General features: G+C 40.1%; 1 protein-coding gene across 2 annotated transcripts in view; it reads left to right on the top strand.

Moving 5' to 3' along the window:
* The first annotated feature begins 6875 nt into the window (after window positions 1–6875).
* LOC124550842 (N-alpha-acetyltransferase 30) overlaps window positions 6876–19331 on the top strand; it is an 85071-nt gene continuing 72615 nt past the window's right edge. The window contains exons 1-2 of one of the 2 annotated variants that reach the window (XM_047125571.1): window positions 6876–7254; window positions 7411–8089. In XM_047125571.1, the coding sequence (XP_046981527.1) occupies window positions 7412–8089 (678 nt within the window). In that variant the 5' untranslated portion in view covers window positions 6876–7254; window position 7411. Of the gene's footprint in view, window positions 8090–19331 lie in introns of both variants that reach the window. The other variant, XM_047125570.1, reaches the window with a different exon arrangement.

Raw genomic sequence — 19331 nt, 5'->3', positions numbered from 1 at the left:
CTCAAAAATGAGATCGACAAGAAGTGCAAAATGGCTAAGCAGAGATGGCTAGAGGACAAATGTAAGGATGTAGAGGCTTATCTCACTAGGGGTAAGATAGATACTGCCTACAGGAAAATTAAAGAGACCTTTGGAGAAAAGAGAGCCACTTGTATGAATATCAAGAGCTCAGATGGAAACCCAGTTCTAAGCAAAGAAGGGAAAGCAGAAAGATGGAAGGAGTATATAGAGGGTCTATACAAGGGCGATGTACTTGAGGACAATATTACGGAAATGGATGAGGATGTAGATGAAGATGAAATGGGAGATATAATACTGCGTGAAGAGTTTGACAGAGCACTGAAAGACCTGAGTCGAAACAAGGCCCCGGGAGTAGACAACATGCCATTGGAACTACTGACGGCCTTGGGAGAGCCAGTCCTGACAAAACTCTACCATTTGGTGAGCAAGATGTACGAGACAGGCGAAATACCCGACTTCAAGAAGAATATAATAATTCCAATCCCAAAGAAAGCAGGTGTTGACAGATGTGAAAATTACCGAACTATCAGTTTAATAAGTCACAGCTGCAAAATACTAACACGAATTCTTTACAGACAAATGGAAAAACTGGTAGAAGCCGATCTCGGCGAAGATCAGTTTGGATTCCGCAGAAATGTTGGAACACGTGAGGCAATACTGACCCTACGACTTATCTTAGAAAATAGATTAAGAAAAGGCAAACCTACATTTCTAGCATTTGTAGACTTAGAGAAAGCTTTTGACAGTTTTGACTGGAATACTCTCTTTCAAATTCTGAAGGTGGCAGGGGTAAAATACAGGGAGCGAAAGGCTATTTACAATTTGTACAGAAACCAGATGGCAGTTATAAGAGTCGAGGGGCATGAAAGGGAAGCAGCGGTTGGGAAGGGAGTGAGACAGGGTTGTAGCCTGTCCCCGATGTTATTCAATCTGTATATTGAGCAAGCAGTAAAGGAAATAAAAGAAAAATTCGGAGTGGGTATTAAAGTCCAGGGAGAAGAAATAAAAACTTTGAGGTTCGCCGATGACATTGTAATTCTGTCAGAGACAGCAAAGGACTTGGAAGAGCAGTTGAACAGAATGGACAGTGTCTTGAAAGGAGGATATAAGATGAACATCCACAAAAGCAAAACGAGGATAATAGAATGTAGTCTAATTAAGTCGGGTGATGCTGAGGGAATTAGATTAGGAAATGAGACGCTTAAAGTTGTAAAGGAGTTTTGCTATTTGGGAAGCAAAATAACTGACGATGGTCGAAGTAGAGAGGATATAAAATGTAGACTGGCAATGGCAAGGAAAGCGTTTCTGAAGAAGAGAAATTTGTTAACATCGAGTATAGATTTAAGTGTTAGGAAGTCGTTTCTGAAAGTATTTGTATGGAGTGTAGCCATGTATGGAAGTGAAACACGGATGATAAATAGTTTGGACAAGAAGAGAATAGAAGCTTTTGAAATGTGGTGCTACAGAAGAATGCTGAAGATTAGATGGATAGATCACATAACTAATGAGGAGGTATTGAATAGAATTGGGGAGAAGAGGAGTTTGTGGCACAACTTGACGAGAAGAAGGGACCGGTTGGTAGGACATGTTCTGAGGCATCAAGGGATAACAAATTTAGCATTGGAGGGCAGCGTGGAGGGTAAAAATCGTAGAGGGAGACCAAGAGATGAATACACTAAGCAGATTCAGAAGGATGTACGTCGCAGTAAGTACTGGGAGATGAAGAAGCTTGCACAGGATACAGTAGCATGGAGAGCTGCGTCAAACCAGTCTCAGGACTGAAGACAACAACAACAACAACAACAAGAGTATTTATGGTGATGACAGTATTGCAGTATATGTGTACATGAGAGGAGGAGGAACATATTGTGGTTCGTTATGCTACGTCGTATACTTAGGATAATGGGTCAAGCAGAGAATAAGTAGGAGTGTGTGTGAGAGAGAGTGGGGGAGAGAGAGAGAGAGAGAGAGAGAGAGAGAGAGGTGGGGGGGGATATTATATATAATATCTGCACCACAATTATGTGTGTGCAGGGTGGATGTGTATCGGACGGATGATCAGCGCGGCCAGGTAGTCGCCGGGCCTGCCTAAGAAGTTACATGTCCAGTACAAGGAGTAATCGTGGCAGTGCGACGTCAAACATTATTGTGCGAACATTTGAATGGTGTTAAAAGCAGAGAAGAGGTAATTAGGCTACTTAATCATTCATTCTTACTTTCGTAATGTCCGGACACTTGTCTTGTTAAACTTGGAGAGATCTGTACACTGTATTTAGGGAAAAATAAATGTGGTAGTTTCTGACGGACCGGAAGGTGTCGAGCTTATAAAAAATGTCTTAGTTGTATAAAAACAGTTGTGTGTGATGAAAATACAGTGAGACTGAGTGCAAAGTATTCTCGAGTGTAAGGAGTTATTTTAAAAGCATAAAAAATTCCTCCAAAGTAGCAGCTTATCTTCAGAGAAGAAGTTGTGCAGGACATCGAAGCCAGCTATCCTGAAAAGAAGATCGGCGAAGCAACTTCAAGTAAGTTCAATAGCCAAGAGGGAGTGTGAGTCTTGCACACCAGTTCCACACTGACACCCACCGGAAACTGCCAGAAACAGAACATTTAGGAACTAGAACGAGTCAAGGTATACATTAAGAAAAGACAAAGAACTTTAATCTGTATGCTGTATTAGCAATAAACTATCGCCACATTTACACTACCTAAATTTAATCAAGTAAATTAGAACGAAAGCTACTATTTCGGGAAAAGGTTGGGAGTGCTGTGCCACTTTTGCCACCTCAGTATATGGCTGAGGTTTATCTGCAGTTAGATGCTAATACTTACTCAATGACAATGGTAGTTTTCAAAGAAAATGATTTCCAAAACTGTCAATACTCAGTTCGTTCACAGTACCAAACTACCTGTCACAAAGCTTTACACTGAAGCGATGAAAGTCATGGGATACTTCCTAATATCATGTTAGACCTCCCTTTTGCCCAGTGTAGTGCAGCAACTCAACATGGCATGAACTCAACAAGTCGTTGACAGTATCCTGAAGAAATATTGAGCCATTCTGCCTCTACCCACATGGATAGCTGTGAAAGTGTTGTCAGTGCAGGAGTTTACGCATAAACAGATCTCTCGATTATGTCCCATTAATGTTTGATGGGATTAATGTTGGGTGATCTGTGTGGCAAACTCATTCGCTCGACTTGTCCAGAATGTTCTTCAAACAAACTGCGAACAACTCTATCGCAGTGACAGAGTGCACTGTCATCCTTGAAAATTCCACCACTGTTTGGGAACATGCGAGTCCATGAATGGCATCATATGGTCTCCAAGTAGCCAAACACAAACGTTTCCAGTCAATGAAACAGCCCACACCACTGTGGAGCCACCATCAGCTTGCACAGAACCTTGTTGAAAACTTGGGTCCATGGCTTCTTAGGGGTCTGCGCCACATTCAAACCCCACCATCAGTTCTTACCAACTGAAATCAGGACTCATCCAATTGTTGAATATCTTCCAATTCTGAAGCCTGAACTAGGAGACAAAATCCACACGAAAATTATTTTTTTTGTCTTTTATTGTGACAGTCAATCAAAGTTCGCTTCAAACTGATTTTTATAATGGGTAAATAAACAATTAACGAGTAGATGTTTAGGGAAGTGAGTGTATGAATTCTACAATCCTTACAAAACTTCTACAAGATGTATGGTTACCTACTTTGCACAATATTCTCACTGCTCATTTCTGCTGAGTACACACTTTGTTGGAATTATGTTAGGTGCAGGCCCCAAACTATAATTCTCTAAAACCAAGAATGAAGATTGCAGAATGAGCCACCTCTCGTCTTTAGGCAAACGACAGATGCTTTCTCAGAGTGTGACACAGTGAAGTGATTAGTTTCATGAGACTAAGAATAACACTATTAACTGTAACACACTTGCATATCTGACCAGCTATCATCCCACTTTGTCAGCTAAAGTCGAGTTTGGACCCCGATACTACACTTATACCTTACTATGGCAACATTGAAAGTAGGACTGGAAAACACTTTGAGTTCTAAGAACACAGTTCCTGCCTACTTCAATTCTAGAAATAATGGTCAGAGGCTCAGACAAAGGCAAAAGCCGAGATTTGAAAGTTATAAATCTCCTGGAGTGTTTGTCATTAAATGTGACGGGTGTAGTTCAAGGTATATTTGTCTAACTGACAGAAATTTTCAGATACACTGCAAGGAGCACAATAACAACCAATCAGCCTTAAGTACCCACATACAGGAAACTGTAAACTCAATTACAGGTCTCCACTCTAATGTGCAGATACTTCATCGAGAAAGCGAGTGCAATACAATTAATATTTTGCAGGAATTGGAAATTTCTCTCTCACTGAAATAATTTCCTGAAGAAATACTTAACGTCCAGATGGATTTATGTCATAAAAACCTTTTGGCTAATTTTGAATCCTTGAATAGGCAGTTTATTGGTTCCAAGAAGCACATTCTTTACTCACTGTCTTTAGATCTCACTGTGTTGATCTCCTTGCTTGTTGGAGGATTAGTTCATTAACACTGTAAAGCCTCTTTCCATCCTTCTAATCTGTACACACATCTTGGCTGTTCTGTAGCTCTGCACATTTGCCATTTCCCCTGCGGTCTCTGAACAGCGTCCAGCCAGTTCAGCTCAGTTTGATGATGTGTTACCTGCCTGAGCAGTCTATGCTTAATTAACGTTACCAGCCTTGCTTCTTTCTTATCTGGTCCCTACTTGAATTTAGGCTGTGTTTATTTGACTTTGTTTATTTGGATGTTCTTGCAGTACCTCCAGTTTTCTGATTTCTTCCGTTATGTACTAATTCTACGGGTTGCTTTTCCACAGCAATCATCTCAACTTGAACTATGGCTTCACAGCAAGTTACTTAATTTTATTGCTTTGATGATGATGGGACTTGGCATTAACTGTTTTCCCTGTATGCTACAATAATTTAAAAGGAAATGTAAGTATAGTACTCTTAGAGGCCTTATGTGATTATTATCAATTATCTTTAAGAACTGGTTATTCTGAAGAGTAAATATGCTATTCTTCCATGAAGAGTAAATATGCTATTCTTCCAATGTACAGTCACTTAACGGTGAATTTTAAGTTGAGGTACATGCTGTGATCTTTCAGAAAAGGACTTTAACAGACTGAGCAGAAGACTTTCTATTCAGCATGCACTATTAATAGTATCTGCAAGGTCATTAATATACAACATGACTGCTGTAAAGGGTACTTTTACAGCAGTCAGTGACTCTCCATTCAAGATAATGTGCCGAGTTCTCTCTACCAAGATAGCCTCAATCCAGTTACAAACTTCACTCGTTAACACAATAATACTTTTGATAATTAGTAAGTATGTCAGTGAGTCAATTTCAGAAATCAAGATGTCATGTGAGAAAAGCAGGTGTTGGGTTTCCCATGACTAGTGCATTCTGAATCCAAGCAGGTCAGCACAACAATGTCATTCTGTTTGAGATATTTCACTAACCACGTGAAGTTGGTGATGGTTAAGACATTGAACTCACGTTTGGCGAGTGATGTTACAAATCCCCATCTCGTCTTCCAAATGCACAAAAGAACACAGCTAGAATCCTTTTCCATCCCTACCACAGTTTGTATTGTGCATGTCATCCATTTTTTCACTGTGTCCATGGAACCCACCATGTAGGACAACATTCAGGGATGTGGAGTGAGTAAATGTAACTTATACATCAACACAATACAAAGAAATCATAGAATGTTAATCTGCACAAGGACTCAGCAATAGAGATTCACAGTACTATTTGTCCTTAAAGCCAGCTAAGCGTAACCTAGTGTCTACATCTAATAAACTGATGATACAATGAATCCATCCGATTAGTGTTGATCCGCAGCTTTCAAGATGTCACACAATAAAAGTGCGGCTTGGGTTTCGCATAGTAAAAGTTCGAATCGAGACTGGTTCTCACCGAGATGATATTGTTCACTATAACTCAGTATGTCTGTTCTCAGAATATGTTCTAGGCTACTACAGCAGATAGACGTAAATGAAACTGCACATTAGTTCTGTGGATAGCTTCCGTAACCCTTCTCGTACCCAGGTGTAAACTGTGATCTTTTTTCCAGTCACTAGGTTCTTTCCCAAGGGACCCTTACACGTGGAACACCCATTATAAACATCACCTGTAATGACTGTGATAGTGGTTAAATCAAAATGAATGGAAATGCTCGATCTACCTCACTAACATAATTATGAGAAACTGTAGCGGTTTTAAAACAGTAGAAGTGACTTCAGAAACTAGTACATGATATTACTTCTCACCCGCCACTGCAACAAATCTGGCACAACAATCGCAGTACCCATTGTCCGGTATGCAATACACACAACACAATTAGTTCACGTACAGCAATTTACAGTCGTCATTTAAAACTTTATTATGCAAATATTATTAATGTTTCACTGGAGCTTTCTTTTAGTTCTCATGCATAAAAGGTACAGTATTTTTACCTAGTTAAATAACATTCGGGCTCATTCTCTCACACTCCTCTGGAGTCAACCAGTCACCAGTGGGCACATGCGTTCACCGATTATGCAACCAATTTTATACACCAAAGATATAATACGACTACTCCAGGAAATATAAACATCTGCGACCGCATAAAAACTTACAGAGGTCGTAAGTAACCATCACAAGCAGCGTAGTAGCATGAAGTACCCGCTTTAATTTGTGACAACAAATTAATGGTCTGATTTATGTAGGAAATACGAGTACTCCCGACTTACCATCACAGTTATTAATAGCTCTGGAAATCTTTGCACCCATGCCAGCCAACATAACACATGAAGTTTTCGTCCCTGCGTTGACCTTGCACAGTGGTACTGTTTTAAAACGTGAATGTTGTAATAGTAAATTTGTCTCTATTTTCCATGGAATACATTCAAAGTACACTACAAACGGAGGATAAAGCCTAAAAGAGCTTTAAAAACTGCGTAATAGTAACTTGCAATGGAAATCTTTCGTCTTTGCGCACTAATATTTTCTTTACAGTGACGTCAAAAAGTAGTTCAAAGATAAATTATTGAATAATGCAGCATCCTGAAATAGCTGTGTTCTACACGAAAGGCCTTCTTACAGTCTGGATATGGTGAAAATTTTTAAATTGTGATGTGACATCGAAATCATGAACGCATTGCCTAACCCATTGCGCAAAATCCAAGATGGTTGTAAGTCGTGAATTGTGTGTATAGTTTTCTGTACAGTAGTAGCGAGTAACTTTTTTTAATGTTGTACATACGATGTTTCATAGTTTGTAACCTCAACTAATATATGCCCGTGTGGCATGACATAAAGTTTCCGCGTTAACAAGTTTTCGTTTCAAGTATGGGCAGTAATGCAGAAATCATGGAATCGGACGGGCCTGTTGCACCACAAGTTCAGTCACCAATTTGCCCAGGTGCGACGAGGTCCGAATTTAATTGCCTGCAAGCCTTGGATGATTCTAAAATAGCAGCAGAAGACACGAACTGCAACTTGACCATCATGCTTTCAGCGCAAAAGATGTCATCGGACGAAGAAGGAAGAGGCGCAGCACAACTTTGTTCTCATTTCAAAGAAAAATTAAACCTGAAGGGTGGTCAGGGTGTGAACGGTATCGTTAATGGTTTATCTGTTAATATTGATATACCCAGAGCAGGAGAGATTGAACAGAAGACTGCGTCAATCGAAAAAACAGTGAAATCAGAGCACTCGTCTAGTCATTGTGATAAATGTGAAAATGAGCGTCGGAATAGTGCAAGTACAGACAGTTCGACTGAATCAAATTGTGTAAATAGTCATGAAGACAGTATAGGTAAATCATGTGAAAATGGTGAACATAAGAACGAAAGTATGAGTGATGTAACATCAGAAACTGGAAGTGGAGATGTTGCATATGTATCTTACAAATCGGAGCTGCAAATGCCTGATATTATGAGGCTTATTCAGAAAGACTTGTCGGAACCATATTCCATATATACTTACAGATATTTCATTCACAACTGGCCAAAACTGTGTTTCTTGGTAAGCATAAATGCAAGTAATCTATTATTCTTTACTGTAAATTATTGTTGTGGCACAGCATTCGTTGGATTGAACAAGTTAATTGAGTTATGGCATAGAGACTCAGCACATATTGACATGAATTATGCATTTCATCGGCATATCTAAAAGTAGTGTTCTGACCCTCATTTATAGATATAAATTCTGTTGACTAGTTACTCCAATAGATTACTTTCCAGCTATGTTCTGCTTACATATCACAAACGTAACAACAGTCAGGCTATGAAAACATTAATGTAAATATAATAATTTATTCTATTCAGTTGTTTGATTGTTGTTCACATAAACCACCTTTAATGTCACCAACAACATGCAACATTTTACAGAAGGCAAACTGTATTTCAGAAACTACAACCCTGAGATGTTCATGGTACTTGCCATAATGTAAACAGCCTGTAGCCTATCAAATTAGCTACATACGAATTACAAAGATGCAAATATGCTGCCAATATGTCTGGGTAATAATGCTATGGTAGTTAGTTAGCTACCTCCGTAAACCTACTTGCTTTGACTGAAATGAAAGAAAGAAAAAGGTTTAGGAAAAAAAAGTGCACTATGATATTGTCGAAATGTGTATCCATCTGTCTAACCTAGACCATTATATGTAATCATGGCATATGATTTGAGGATCTATTGTTAAAATTCTGTGAGAGAATCTTGATGATGTGCTAACCATATGCTATTCTGTTACTTTACAATCTTGTTACTGAATTGTCCAAATGCTGTGGGCTTTGTCACTGCACTAGTCATACAACAAGCAGCTTATTTAGCAATGGCATAGACCAGCTAAGTCATTGTTTTTAATATTGTTCGGCAAAATTTGCGAACAAAAACATTTAAAGTCTATTGCAGAGGCTCCAGTATGAGCATTGCTTGTCTAGCCTTTGAAGATAAAAAGTAGGTGGAGTTATCTCTGTCTGCTTCACATAGCAGGTCTGTAGAAAAATGTGCACAGACATAAGAGTTTGTCATGAACAGTGTGCCTCATATTAGAAATATCAATCATGACATGTAGTCATGAGAGAGCACTTGGTTCAGATGTTATGCCATTAAACATTTGACAGATGCACAAAAAAAATAAGAATTTCGGTTTGGCAGAGGGTGCCACTATATGGGAACCTACTGACATATCATCCTGGGAAAGAGTAGTAATCCCTTGGAAGCTTGAAACATTTGTTGTTTAACAAATACAAAAGTACATTTATTATTTTTTTATTAAGTGATTAAGGCACTAGACTTGAATGTGGAATCAGTTTCAGATTTCGAATTTCCATAAAGCTTGGTTTAGGTTTTGCACTGTTTCTCTAAATCATTACAATCAAATGCAGTGAACGGTTCTTCAAAAATTAATGCTCAATTTCCTGCTCTATCCTTGTTTATCTGACCCAGTATTTCTGGTCCTTGAATGTTGACATCTGTCCTCCCTTGTGTGCAGCCATTTGCATATCTAGTAATTCAAGACAATGTTTGGGACTACCTCATGGAATGAAGATGTAAATTTAAAGCTATTGAACTATTGCAGTGGACTGTATTTAGTACTAACTGTCCCCAATGTCCTATATACTAATTTGTGGCTTGCATGACATAATTGACGGAAGATATACTTCCAGATATATGTTTATTTTAACAATTACTTCTGCTGTTCTATATTTGGATATCCATCTCTGTTGGGTATACCAACTTTCCTGGATGCCAACAATCATGTGAGCTATTGTTGGTAATACACCATGATCTACATGAGAATTTGATTCTTGATGCTGTGCACATTCTGTTTTCTATTTACATGGTGCTAACGGCTGTGATGTGTAATACATCTGCTCCCTTTGCTTGCTGTCTGTTATAATGTTTATTGGTATGTCTCTGGACTTATAATCTGTAAGTTCTGAAGGAACAGAAAAGGTTAAATTAATTACAGCATACACAGAGGCATTTCCTGTGATCCGTATGTGAATGGAATGGGAAAAAGCCCTAATAACTGGTACAGTGGCATTTACCCTTTGCCACGCACTTAACAGTAGTTCACAGAATGTAGATGTAGATACTGTATGTGTCTGTTTTTTGTATTGGTGAGCACACATTCTAAAGAAATGACGTTGGTCACATCTGAATCATACTAGTGTCAAAATGATGTGTGTGTTGGTTCAGTGAAATCATTACATATCAGGTATAGCTTCATATCTGTTAGTAGCTAACACCTTTTTTAAGTGTATGGAATAGTTCGATGTCAGTGCTGCAGCTATCAAAAATACCGCGGTATAACTCTCTCTCTCTCTCTCTCTCTCTCTCTCTCTCTCTCTGTCTCTCTGTGTGTGTGTGTGTGTGTGTGTGTGTGTGTGTGTGTGTGTTATAATGAACATTCTACTTTAATAATGCTGGGCTCACTAAGAGTTTGTTTCATTATTTTGAGTAATCGACATCAGATGTGTAGTATACAGGCTGAATTTCACAACAGCCTGTAAATATTTGATCCCAATTGGAACGTGCTTTAATCACACATCTGCAAAGTTCCTTGCAAATTATAGAAGTGTACCTGTTCTTTTATTAAACAAATGGCAGAAGAAAGTAGATTCCATATAGCTGATACGAGACTTTAAATGTGAACATTTTAGGTTAAGCATATAATGCTTGAATTCTAAATGTTCCAGCAATGAACCTGATTGTTTATCTTCTCCAAATCTCTTGGACTATCTTATTGAACTAATTTAGCTGAATTATATCCATGTAGGACTATGGATGTATCACACAATATTGCAAACATTTTGTCTGAAAAGTGCTTAAGAAAATGCTGTGGAAGAAAGAACTGATTGAGAAAATTTATTATATGCACATTTCAGTCTCTAATGAGAGATGTCTTTGTAAAGTTGAGTGATAATTCCTTGAAAGCTCCCAAATTTGTGTATAATTCTTGAACAGTTCTCACAGTTTTAGCTAGCGACTGTTCTGTTGTCGTTATCCCAGCAGTCTCCTGATCATCTTGTCGGATGGATCTTCTTTCTTTTGAGTTAGGCCTTTCCATGCGTACCTAACATAAAAAGGCTCTTGTATGCTAGCAGTTTCTTCCACCAAAACCTTAGACATTTCTGCAATAACATTGGAAACTTATTGAAAGAGGAGACAATCTAGTGAGTAATGCATCAACAGTAACTCAAACCACAATTTGAATTACTGCAACAGCTATTGAAATCCAACCGTTTACATCTGCATCTATATAGGTACTCTGCAAGCCACCGTACAATGCATGGCAGAGGGTACCCTGTATCACTACTAGTCATTTCGTTTCTTGTTCCACTTGCAAATAGAGCGAGGCAAAAATGTATGTCTATATATCTTCATATATGCCCTAATTTCTCTTATCTTCGTGGTCCTCATGCACAGAGTATGTTGCTGGCAGTAGAATCATTCGACAGTCAGCTTCAAATACTGGTATTCTAAATTTTCTCAACAATGTTTCTCAGAAGACTGTTCCGTTACCTCCAGGGATTCCCATCTGAGTTTCTGAAGCATCTCCGTAACACTCACGTGTTCTTCAAACCTATCAGTAACAAATCCAGCAGCCCGCCTCTGAAATACTTCGATTTCTTCCTTTAATCTGACTTGGTATGGATCTCAAACACTTGAGCAGTACTTGAGAATAGGTCGCACCAACGTCTCATATGCAGTCTCTTTACAGGTGAACCATTCTTTACCCCAATACAATGAAAAGAGTGTAAATGGCTGTTTTAGTACTCTAAAATTTAAATAAGTATCAACTGTTCACAAGTGCAGACTAGTTATTGGACATGCATTTATTATAGCACAGCCAAGCAGTGACCATGAGTGAGAAACTATACCAAACAACATTATTACTCATAATTATTTCCAGTAGAAAAGTGCAAACGAGAAATAATGAAGACACAATGTCATTCTTGCTAGCACTTCCCAGAAAAGAAAAAGTAAATAGGTGTTGTCCAAATGCTAATCTCAACTGGTCAAACTTTATTCGTAGGTTTTCACTCATGTAATTCTTTCAGAACACATACTTCACAAAAAAATGTTTCATAATGGAGTAACATTTGTGCCTTCTCTTTAAATGGTCATTCATTAAATTCCAAATGAAATGGCTGATTTTTCTCACAAACACATAACATACCTGCTATATGACGAGGACCTTCTATGGATGACAAGCCGAAATACTCGCCTCTCCTGCATCGTCATATAAGCACTCTACTGTTGTTTCCTAATGTTTCACATACGTACAACAGCATATGATATAAATGATGCATATATGGTAGTGACTAGGTGACAAAAGAATATATTTTGTTAACTATGTCTAGTCTGAGATTCCACTGTTTAACACAATGTCTTAGTTTTTACAAACATTTTTGCATGTTAAAGTGGCAATGTTTGGGTTGAAAGATGATTCAGTTCAGTGACTTTTGACGGAAAGTGAAAGAGAATAACTTTTTTATTGTTGCCTGATGAAGTGATTGTGGAACACATGCAGATTTGTCTAATTCAAAGCCAGACGACAATTTTTCTGTTCCAAAAATATTTATACTGTGCCTGATTAAAAGTGCAGTTTGTCCACAGTAACTTGACAAATTTACTGGTGCTACCAGTCAGAAAGAAAATTGGCACTAGTTGAAAGACATTTGTCTCCAACAGCTGCCAATGTTAAGAAGCTCATAGGTGTGAGGTATTAGTGTACACACTGAAAGGCACAAACCATGTTTAAAGGTGCCAGCAGTGCTGCAAGCAGCTGCTGCCGTCCCTTCATTGCACCATTCCCTCCTTCCATATCAGTCTTAACACAGTTGCAAGGCACACATTCCACCATTTGCAACGGTACTGTACAGATTGTCAACTTATCGTGGACAAACTATAGTCTGAAATGCCACAAGCCTACTAAAACAGTGCCATTAGTTGACTTAGTTGACTGAATTGTCTTTGAAGAGAAAATAAGGGTGGTTATAGTCAAAAAATAATATGTCACACACAAAAAAAAAATATGAAAAAGTGTTTTCAAGTAACGTTGAGGCAATAAATAATATCAACAGGACCAGAGTAACCGTGTGGTGAGCACTAACATAAAAAAGGGATTTCACAAAGAAGCAATGCTTAGAATGGAGACCAAGCTTTAAGTTGTTACATTTTGCTGTTACTTTTATCACATAAAAATTTAGAAATTGTCATTTTGAGTAACTGAATTAAAACTGTTTGGAGCTAAAGTGCACTTGCCTACTACATCTGCACAATTGCATTAGACACACTTGAAGAGTCTCTCTACCTTTGTCAGTTATTGAAGAACTGAGGGGATATTAAGCCCAAGATCTTCACCCATACAAAAGTAGGAGGAGGACATTTGTAAGAAACTTTGTCATAAAGTCTAAAACACCAGTGGTAGGGGAGGGGAAGAGTTTTCAATCAGTGTGTGTGTTCCTTTTATCTTACACCTGTGAATCATGGATATTAGTCAAATTGATAAAAAGAAAACCGAGAAATGAGCATAAATATAAGAGGATTAAATAATTTGTGGTGTAGTGGTCAGTGATTTCTTGCCGTGCATATAGATCTATTTGTTTATCAGCATGTGGTACATTCAGAAATGCAACTCGTGGTGAGATGAGACTAAACCTTTGTAAATTTAGGATTAGCACTTTCTTTTATTGACACTTTCAACCTGTGCATGTATCTGATTTTTCTCCTCAACCTTGTGATGGGCAGCAGAATGGTTTAATGACAATCTTTCGTGGACTTGCCATTTTATTTGCCATTATGTGTGCTGTCTTCTGACATGAGTTATCATAAATGCCCACTACATCTGTTCAGTTTCTCTTCAGTGACTGCCAGTAAAGTAAATTCCTCTTTTGTGTTTCTCAATATCCTTTCCTTGTTTCATCAATTTTTTGAGGATTTGTGCAGCATTCAGCAACAGTGTCACGTCTCATATGCCTCTCGTCAGGTCTTATACTCCTTCAATGAGGTTCAGATATCTGATCTGTAGTTGCCACACTTCAAACTTAAAGTCAGGTTCATATACATTAGCAGATTATACTTTTCACGTAATATTATTTTGGTCTGCATAATCCTAGTGTGGACATCTATTTTATATATTCCATAAGAAGAATGCGGCTTCTCAAGTATCTGAATCTGGTAACTTGTGCTAGTTATTCCCTTTAGCATCAGACTGTAATGTTTACTCCTTTTAGCATACACATTCATTGCCTTACTTTTTGTCTTCATTATTTTCAGCTGACATTTTTCATATGATGAGTCATTCTTATATTTAGTGAAGATTCAAAGTCTTTTCATTCATTCATTCATGTCCCTTGGATACCATCATGAAGGAAAACCTTCAGGAATGTGAAACAAATCAATTTATACATTAACAAAAGACGAAGAAATCATAGAAGCTAAGTCTTTCTCATTTTCTTCTTTTACTCTTGCCCTTTTGCAAAAAAAATCCATTTATTTTAATACCACAGGTCTTTTGGATTTGAAATTATGTAATTACCTTTTTCATAAGTATGCAGTGGTGAGAAATTGAATCTTTGACTTACTCCTTGGTCCTTCTAGTTCCTTCTTTCTCTTTCCCCATTAGTGTCATTTGGTTCTTGTGCACCAAACTGATAAAGGATTTTCCTACAGTTTTTAAACTACTTTCAAATTCTTTCGAGCATTAAGCAGCACATTGGAGTTAACACTGTCAGATGCCTTTTTGTGTTTGTAGGAGACAGACTGGCTGGAGTTGTGAAGTAGCTGTCATGTGACTTTGAATAGAGTGCTCCCTGCTAACACACCGATTGCTCCTCCAGGAAGAAGCCTCTCCAGTACGCATTGTTTACAACACACCACTTAAGATGTGCTACATTTTAGTTAGTTGCGCTTTATTGGCAAACAAGAGGGCATTCCTCAATTAGCTGTGGAGGTGCCTTTGATTTGTCTGATAGTAGGACGAGTGTGGTGCAAGTTTGTGCAATGTCATAACTCCTCTCGAAATAGATATTGAGATGTGTCAGAGTGGCTGGCTCTTTTCCGTTCATATGCCAGTGCTGAATTAACCACGCACGTCGGAAGATAGGATTTAAGTACTTGCTATTGAGCATAATTTTAACATTATAGTTTTATGAAAGATGATGTGTGCAGGCTTGTATGTATACATTGTGTGTGTATGCTGGCAGTGCCTGCTGTAAGCAGTTGTGGAAAACTATAACGGTAGAACAGCTGATTTGTGTAGCCAGTGATGGAACGTTTTCACCTCAACTGTGGGGAATAAGTATTTACTTACTAGGTGCTAGTGTGATATCACATAATTGAGCTCTGAGTTTTCATTTTCTGCTTTTTCCACATCTTGGTGTTTCTATTATATAATGATACTTGTCAGTTTCCAAGTTAATATGGAACTCCAGCTAAGCTATAGATCAGTTTTGTTATCACAAGTAAGATTTTCAAATTTGTTGGCGTCACGAATCCATAACCGAATTGTCACCATCAAACCTAATGTAGACTTGACTTTGGGCCATGCTACTTATGTTTGTCATCTCAACCAAGATTTTAGTTCACATTGTAGGCTTCACCATGGGAGGAACGAAAGGCTACGAATGACAGAGAGACGTATTCGCCCCGGTATCTAGTCGGTATGAGAGCTGATGGGGAATCCTTTGTGTCCATGAAACCACAGTTCTTTGTAGAGCATTTAGAGGACAAGTTTGAGGAGGTGGTGGGCTTGTCAAAAATGCGGTCTGGGTCAGTCTTGATAAAAATAGCATCTTCTGCCCAGTCACCGGCATTACTCGCTGGTAAGAAACTGGGGGATGTTTCTGTTACTATCACACCCCATATAAGCTTAAATATGGTCCAGGGCATTATCTTCCACAGGGACCTTCTTTTACAGTCGGATGACGAGCTGCGCGCTAGCTTAGAGCGACGAGGTGTCCCTTTCATCCGGTGCTTCCACCAGGGTCCGAGGAATAATCAGGTTGCCACCAGTACCTTCATCTTGGCATTCAAGTGTGACACATTACCCGAGAAGGTGAAGGTGATGGTCTACTGCTGTGATGTCAAGCCATATATTCCTCCCCCAATGCGGTGCTTCAAGTGTTGGAAGTTCGGCCATATGTCTTCCCGCTGTGCTTCCAGCCTCATATGTCGCAATTGTGGTGGTCCATCCCATCCCGATACTCCATGAGCCCCACCTCCCATCTGTGTCAACTGCAGAGAGCACCATCTCCCTTGTTTGCTGGACTGTAAGATTCTACAGAAGGAATAGAAAATAATGGAAGAAGAGACCCTGGACTGACTGACCTACACTGAGGCTAAACGGAAATTTGAACGAGATCATCCCGTGCGCATGACATCATCTTGTGCTGCCACTGTCACTCCTGTTACTGCTCCATCCGTTGCACCACATACAGTCAGCTTCGTTCATTCCGCGTGCAAGTTGCGGCCTTCAATAGTTCCTCCCGAGTTCAGGAACCACAAGGATCTGTCTTAAGTATCTGCCTCTTTTTTATTGCAATTAATCGGCTCGCTGTGGCGGTGGGAACGTCTGTCTCAGCTTTCTTGTATGCTGACGACTTTTCCTTATACTTTAGCTCCACTGGCATTGCAGCTGCAGGGCGCTATCTGCAAGGTACAGTCTTGGGCTGTAGCGCATGGCTTCCAGTTTTTGGTTGCCAAGACCTGCGTTATGCATTTCTGCCAGCGACCATGAGCTACGGCTTTATCGTACTGTTCACCCTGAGCCACGGCTTTATCTTGACGGCAAACCTCTTGCTGTGGTGGAGCTGCATCGGTTTTTGGGATTGGTTTTTGAGACCCGGTTGACTTGGCCCCCTCATATTCGGCAGCTTAAACAGACGTGCTGGTGGCATCTTAATGCTCTTCGTTGCTTGAGTCCACCAGCTGGGGTGCCAATCGATCTACCCTTCAATGGCTGTACCAGGCATTAATTCAGTCCCATCTAGATTATGGGAGCCTGGCTTACGGTTCGGCACCATCTTCTGCATTGCAGTTGCTTGACCCCATCCTTCACAGCAGGATCCGACTCGCCACTGGAGCTTTCCTTACAAGCCCTGTCAACAGCATACTTGTGGAGGCAGGTGTCCCTCCATTGCAGTTCTGGTGCCAACAATTACTGGCCGCTTATGCTACACACATTTGTAGTTTGCTCGGGCATCCCAATTATCGTCTCCTGGTCTTCTATCTGGGTTTGAGTGAGGTTTTCCCTCTTCCACCTCTTTTCCGGGCCCCTCTGCATATACCCCTGTGGTCTTTGCCCCACCCATTCCTTTGGCTTGATTTGGCACAGTGCCCAAAGGACTTAGTCCCTCCTGAGACCCTCCGCCGCCAATTTCTTTCAATCCTTGCCGCATTTCAAGGCTCTGACGATGTCTGTACTGACGGTTCGATGGTTGCTGGTTGTATCGGTTATGCTCTTATTCTAGGGGATCATTATGAACAACACTCATTGCCGGCTGGCTGCAGTGTTTTCACTGCCGAGCTGGTCGCCATCTCTTGCGCCCTAGAATATATCTGCTCCTGCTCAGGTGAGTCCTTTGTTATCTGTAGTGACTCCCTGAGTGGTTTACGAGCTATCGACCAGTGTTTCCCTCACTCTCGTCTGGTGATGGCTGTCCAGGAGTCCCTCCATACTCTTGCCCGTGGTCTTTGTGTGGACCCCGGGTCATGTTGGCATCCCGGGAAATGAACGTGTTGACACGCTGGCCAAACAGGCTGTTGGTGCACCAGCCTAGGAGACTGGCCTTTCGGAGAGTGACCTCAGGTCAGTTTTGTGGCAGAAGGTACTTCGCAAGTGGGGTGAAGAATGGCGCACCCTTCCTTGACCCAACGAACTTCGGGCCATCAAGGAGGCTACCGGTGCGTGACGCTCCTCCTTGTTGGTCTCTCGCAGGGACTCTGTTGTCCCTGCCGGCTACGCATTGGCCACATCCGGATAACACACAGCTATTTACTGCGCCACGAGTACCCACCTTTATGTCACTGCGGGTCAGCTTTGACGGTGGTCCACATCTTGTTGAACTGCCCGCTTTTAACTCCACTCAGGCAGGCGCTTGTGCTGCCTGACATGCTTCCTGCACTTTTATCAGATGATGTTGCGATGGCAGATTTAGTTTTGGGTTTATTCGTGCAGGGGGTTTTTATCGCTTGATCTAAGTGTTTGTCCTTTTTTTGTGTTGAGTCTGGCCTTTGGCCTCCGATTTTAGACTGGGGTTTTTAGTGCGTTTCTTGGTGGTTGGCTTTTCCTTTTTTGTTTCTATGGTCGGACAACCACTGTCACACTCTGTGTGATTTTAATTCCTTTTTTTCTGGTCTCTGTCTGTGTCTTTCTTGTCCTGTGTCATCTCTCGTCATCTCCACTGTTTGTTCTTATTCTTTGTGGGTGTTTAAAGTTCATGGAAAAAGGGACCAATGGCCCTAGTAGTCTGGTCCCTTCAATCCCACAAACCAACCAACCAAAGCATATGTATACTGTTATTCGTTCGTGTTTCATTCCTGTAAAGAACAGCAGCGTCTGTAGGCAGGTGACCACTGCCAATGTTTAATGTTGGCATGCAAAAACCACTCGCAGATGGCAGGTGGTGGCACTAGCAGAGGAGAGTGTGTAAAGAATATCGGTGGCGTGCAAACCAGTGCAGTCATTGTAATGTGCAAAAAGAGTGATTTATTTGAGGTGCAGAATGGCGTGATCATTAGCTATCGGACCAAAGGTAGTAGTATTTCTGAAACTGTTCGCTTGTCGCATTGATTAAAATACACCATGCCTGGCAAAATAGCAGTATTCAGAATGGGTGCCAAGGAAATTGTGGGGTCATAGATGACAGTTACAATATTGCAGTGCCTGTGGTGTTCCAAATTACGATGAAATGTTCCTTCGGACATGCGTGCATTGTGGCGACTATAGCCATTATGAAAGACATGAAATGTATTCACAGTTGCAAATAAGGACAACTGTCAGCTGTGTAATGGAATGACAACAATGAAAATTTGTGCTGGATCAGGACTCAAACTCAAATTTCCCACTTATCGCAGTCCATTCGGCTATCCGAGCACGACTCACGGCGAGACCCAAACGTTCATATATTGTCAACCGTGTGACTATACCCTGTACTTGTAAACCTGTTATATATATTTCCATAGAGGGGAGAAATTTTACTTGAAAGTCACTTGTCGGGTGTCAGTGTATAATTAAAATATTGCAGTA

Source organism: Schistocerca americana, chromosome 9, assembly GCF_021461395.2.
Source record: "Schistocerca americana isolate TAMUIC-IGC-003095 chromosome 9, iqSchAmer2.1, whole genome shotgun sequence".
Classification (NCBI taxonomy): Eukaryota; Metazoa; Arthropoda; class Insecta; order Orthoptera; family Acrididae; genus Schistocerca; species Schistocerca americana.
Note: the sequence above shows the minus strand (reverse complement) of the source record. Positions and strands in the feature narration are given on the sequence as shown.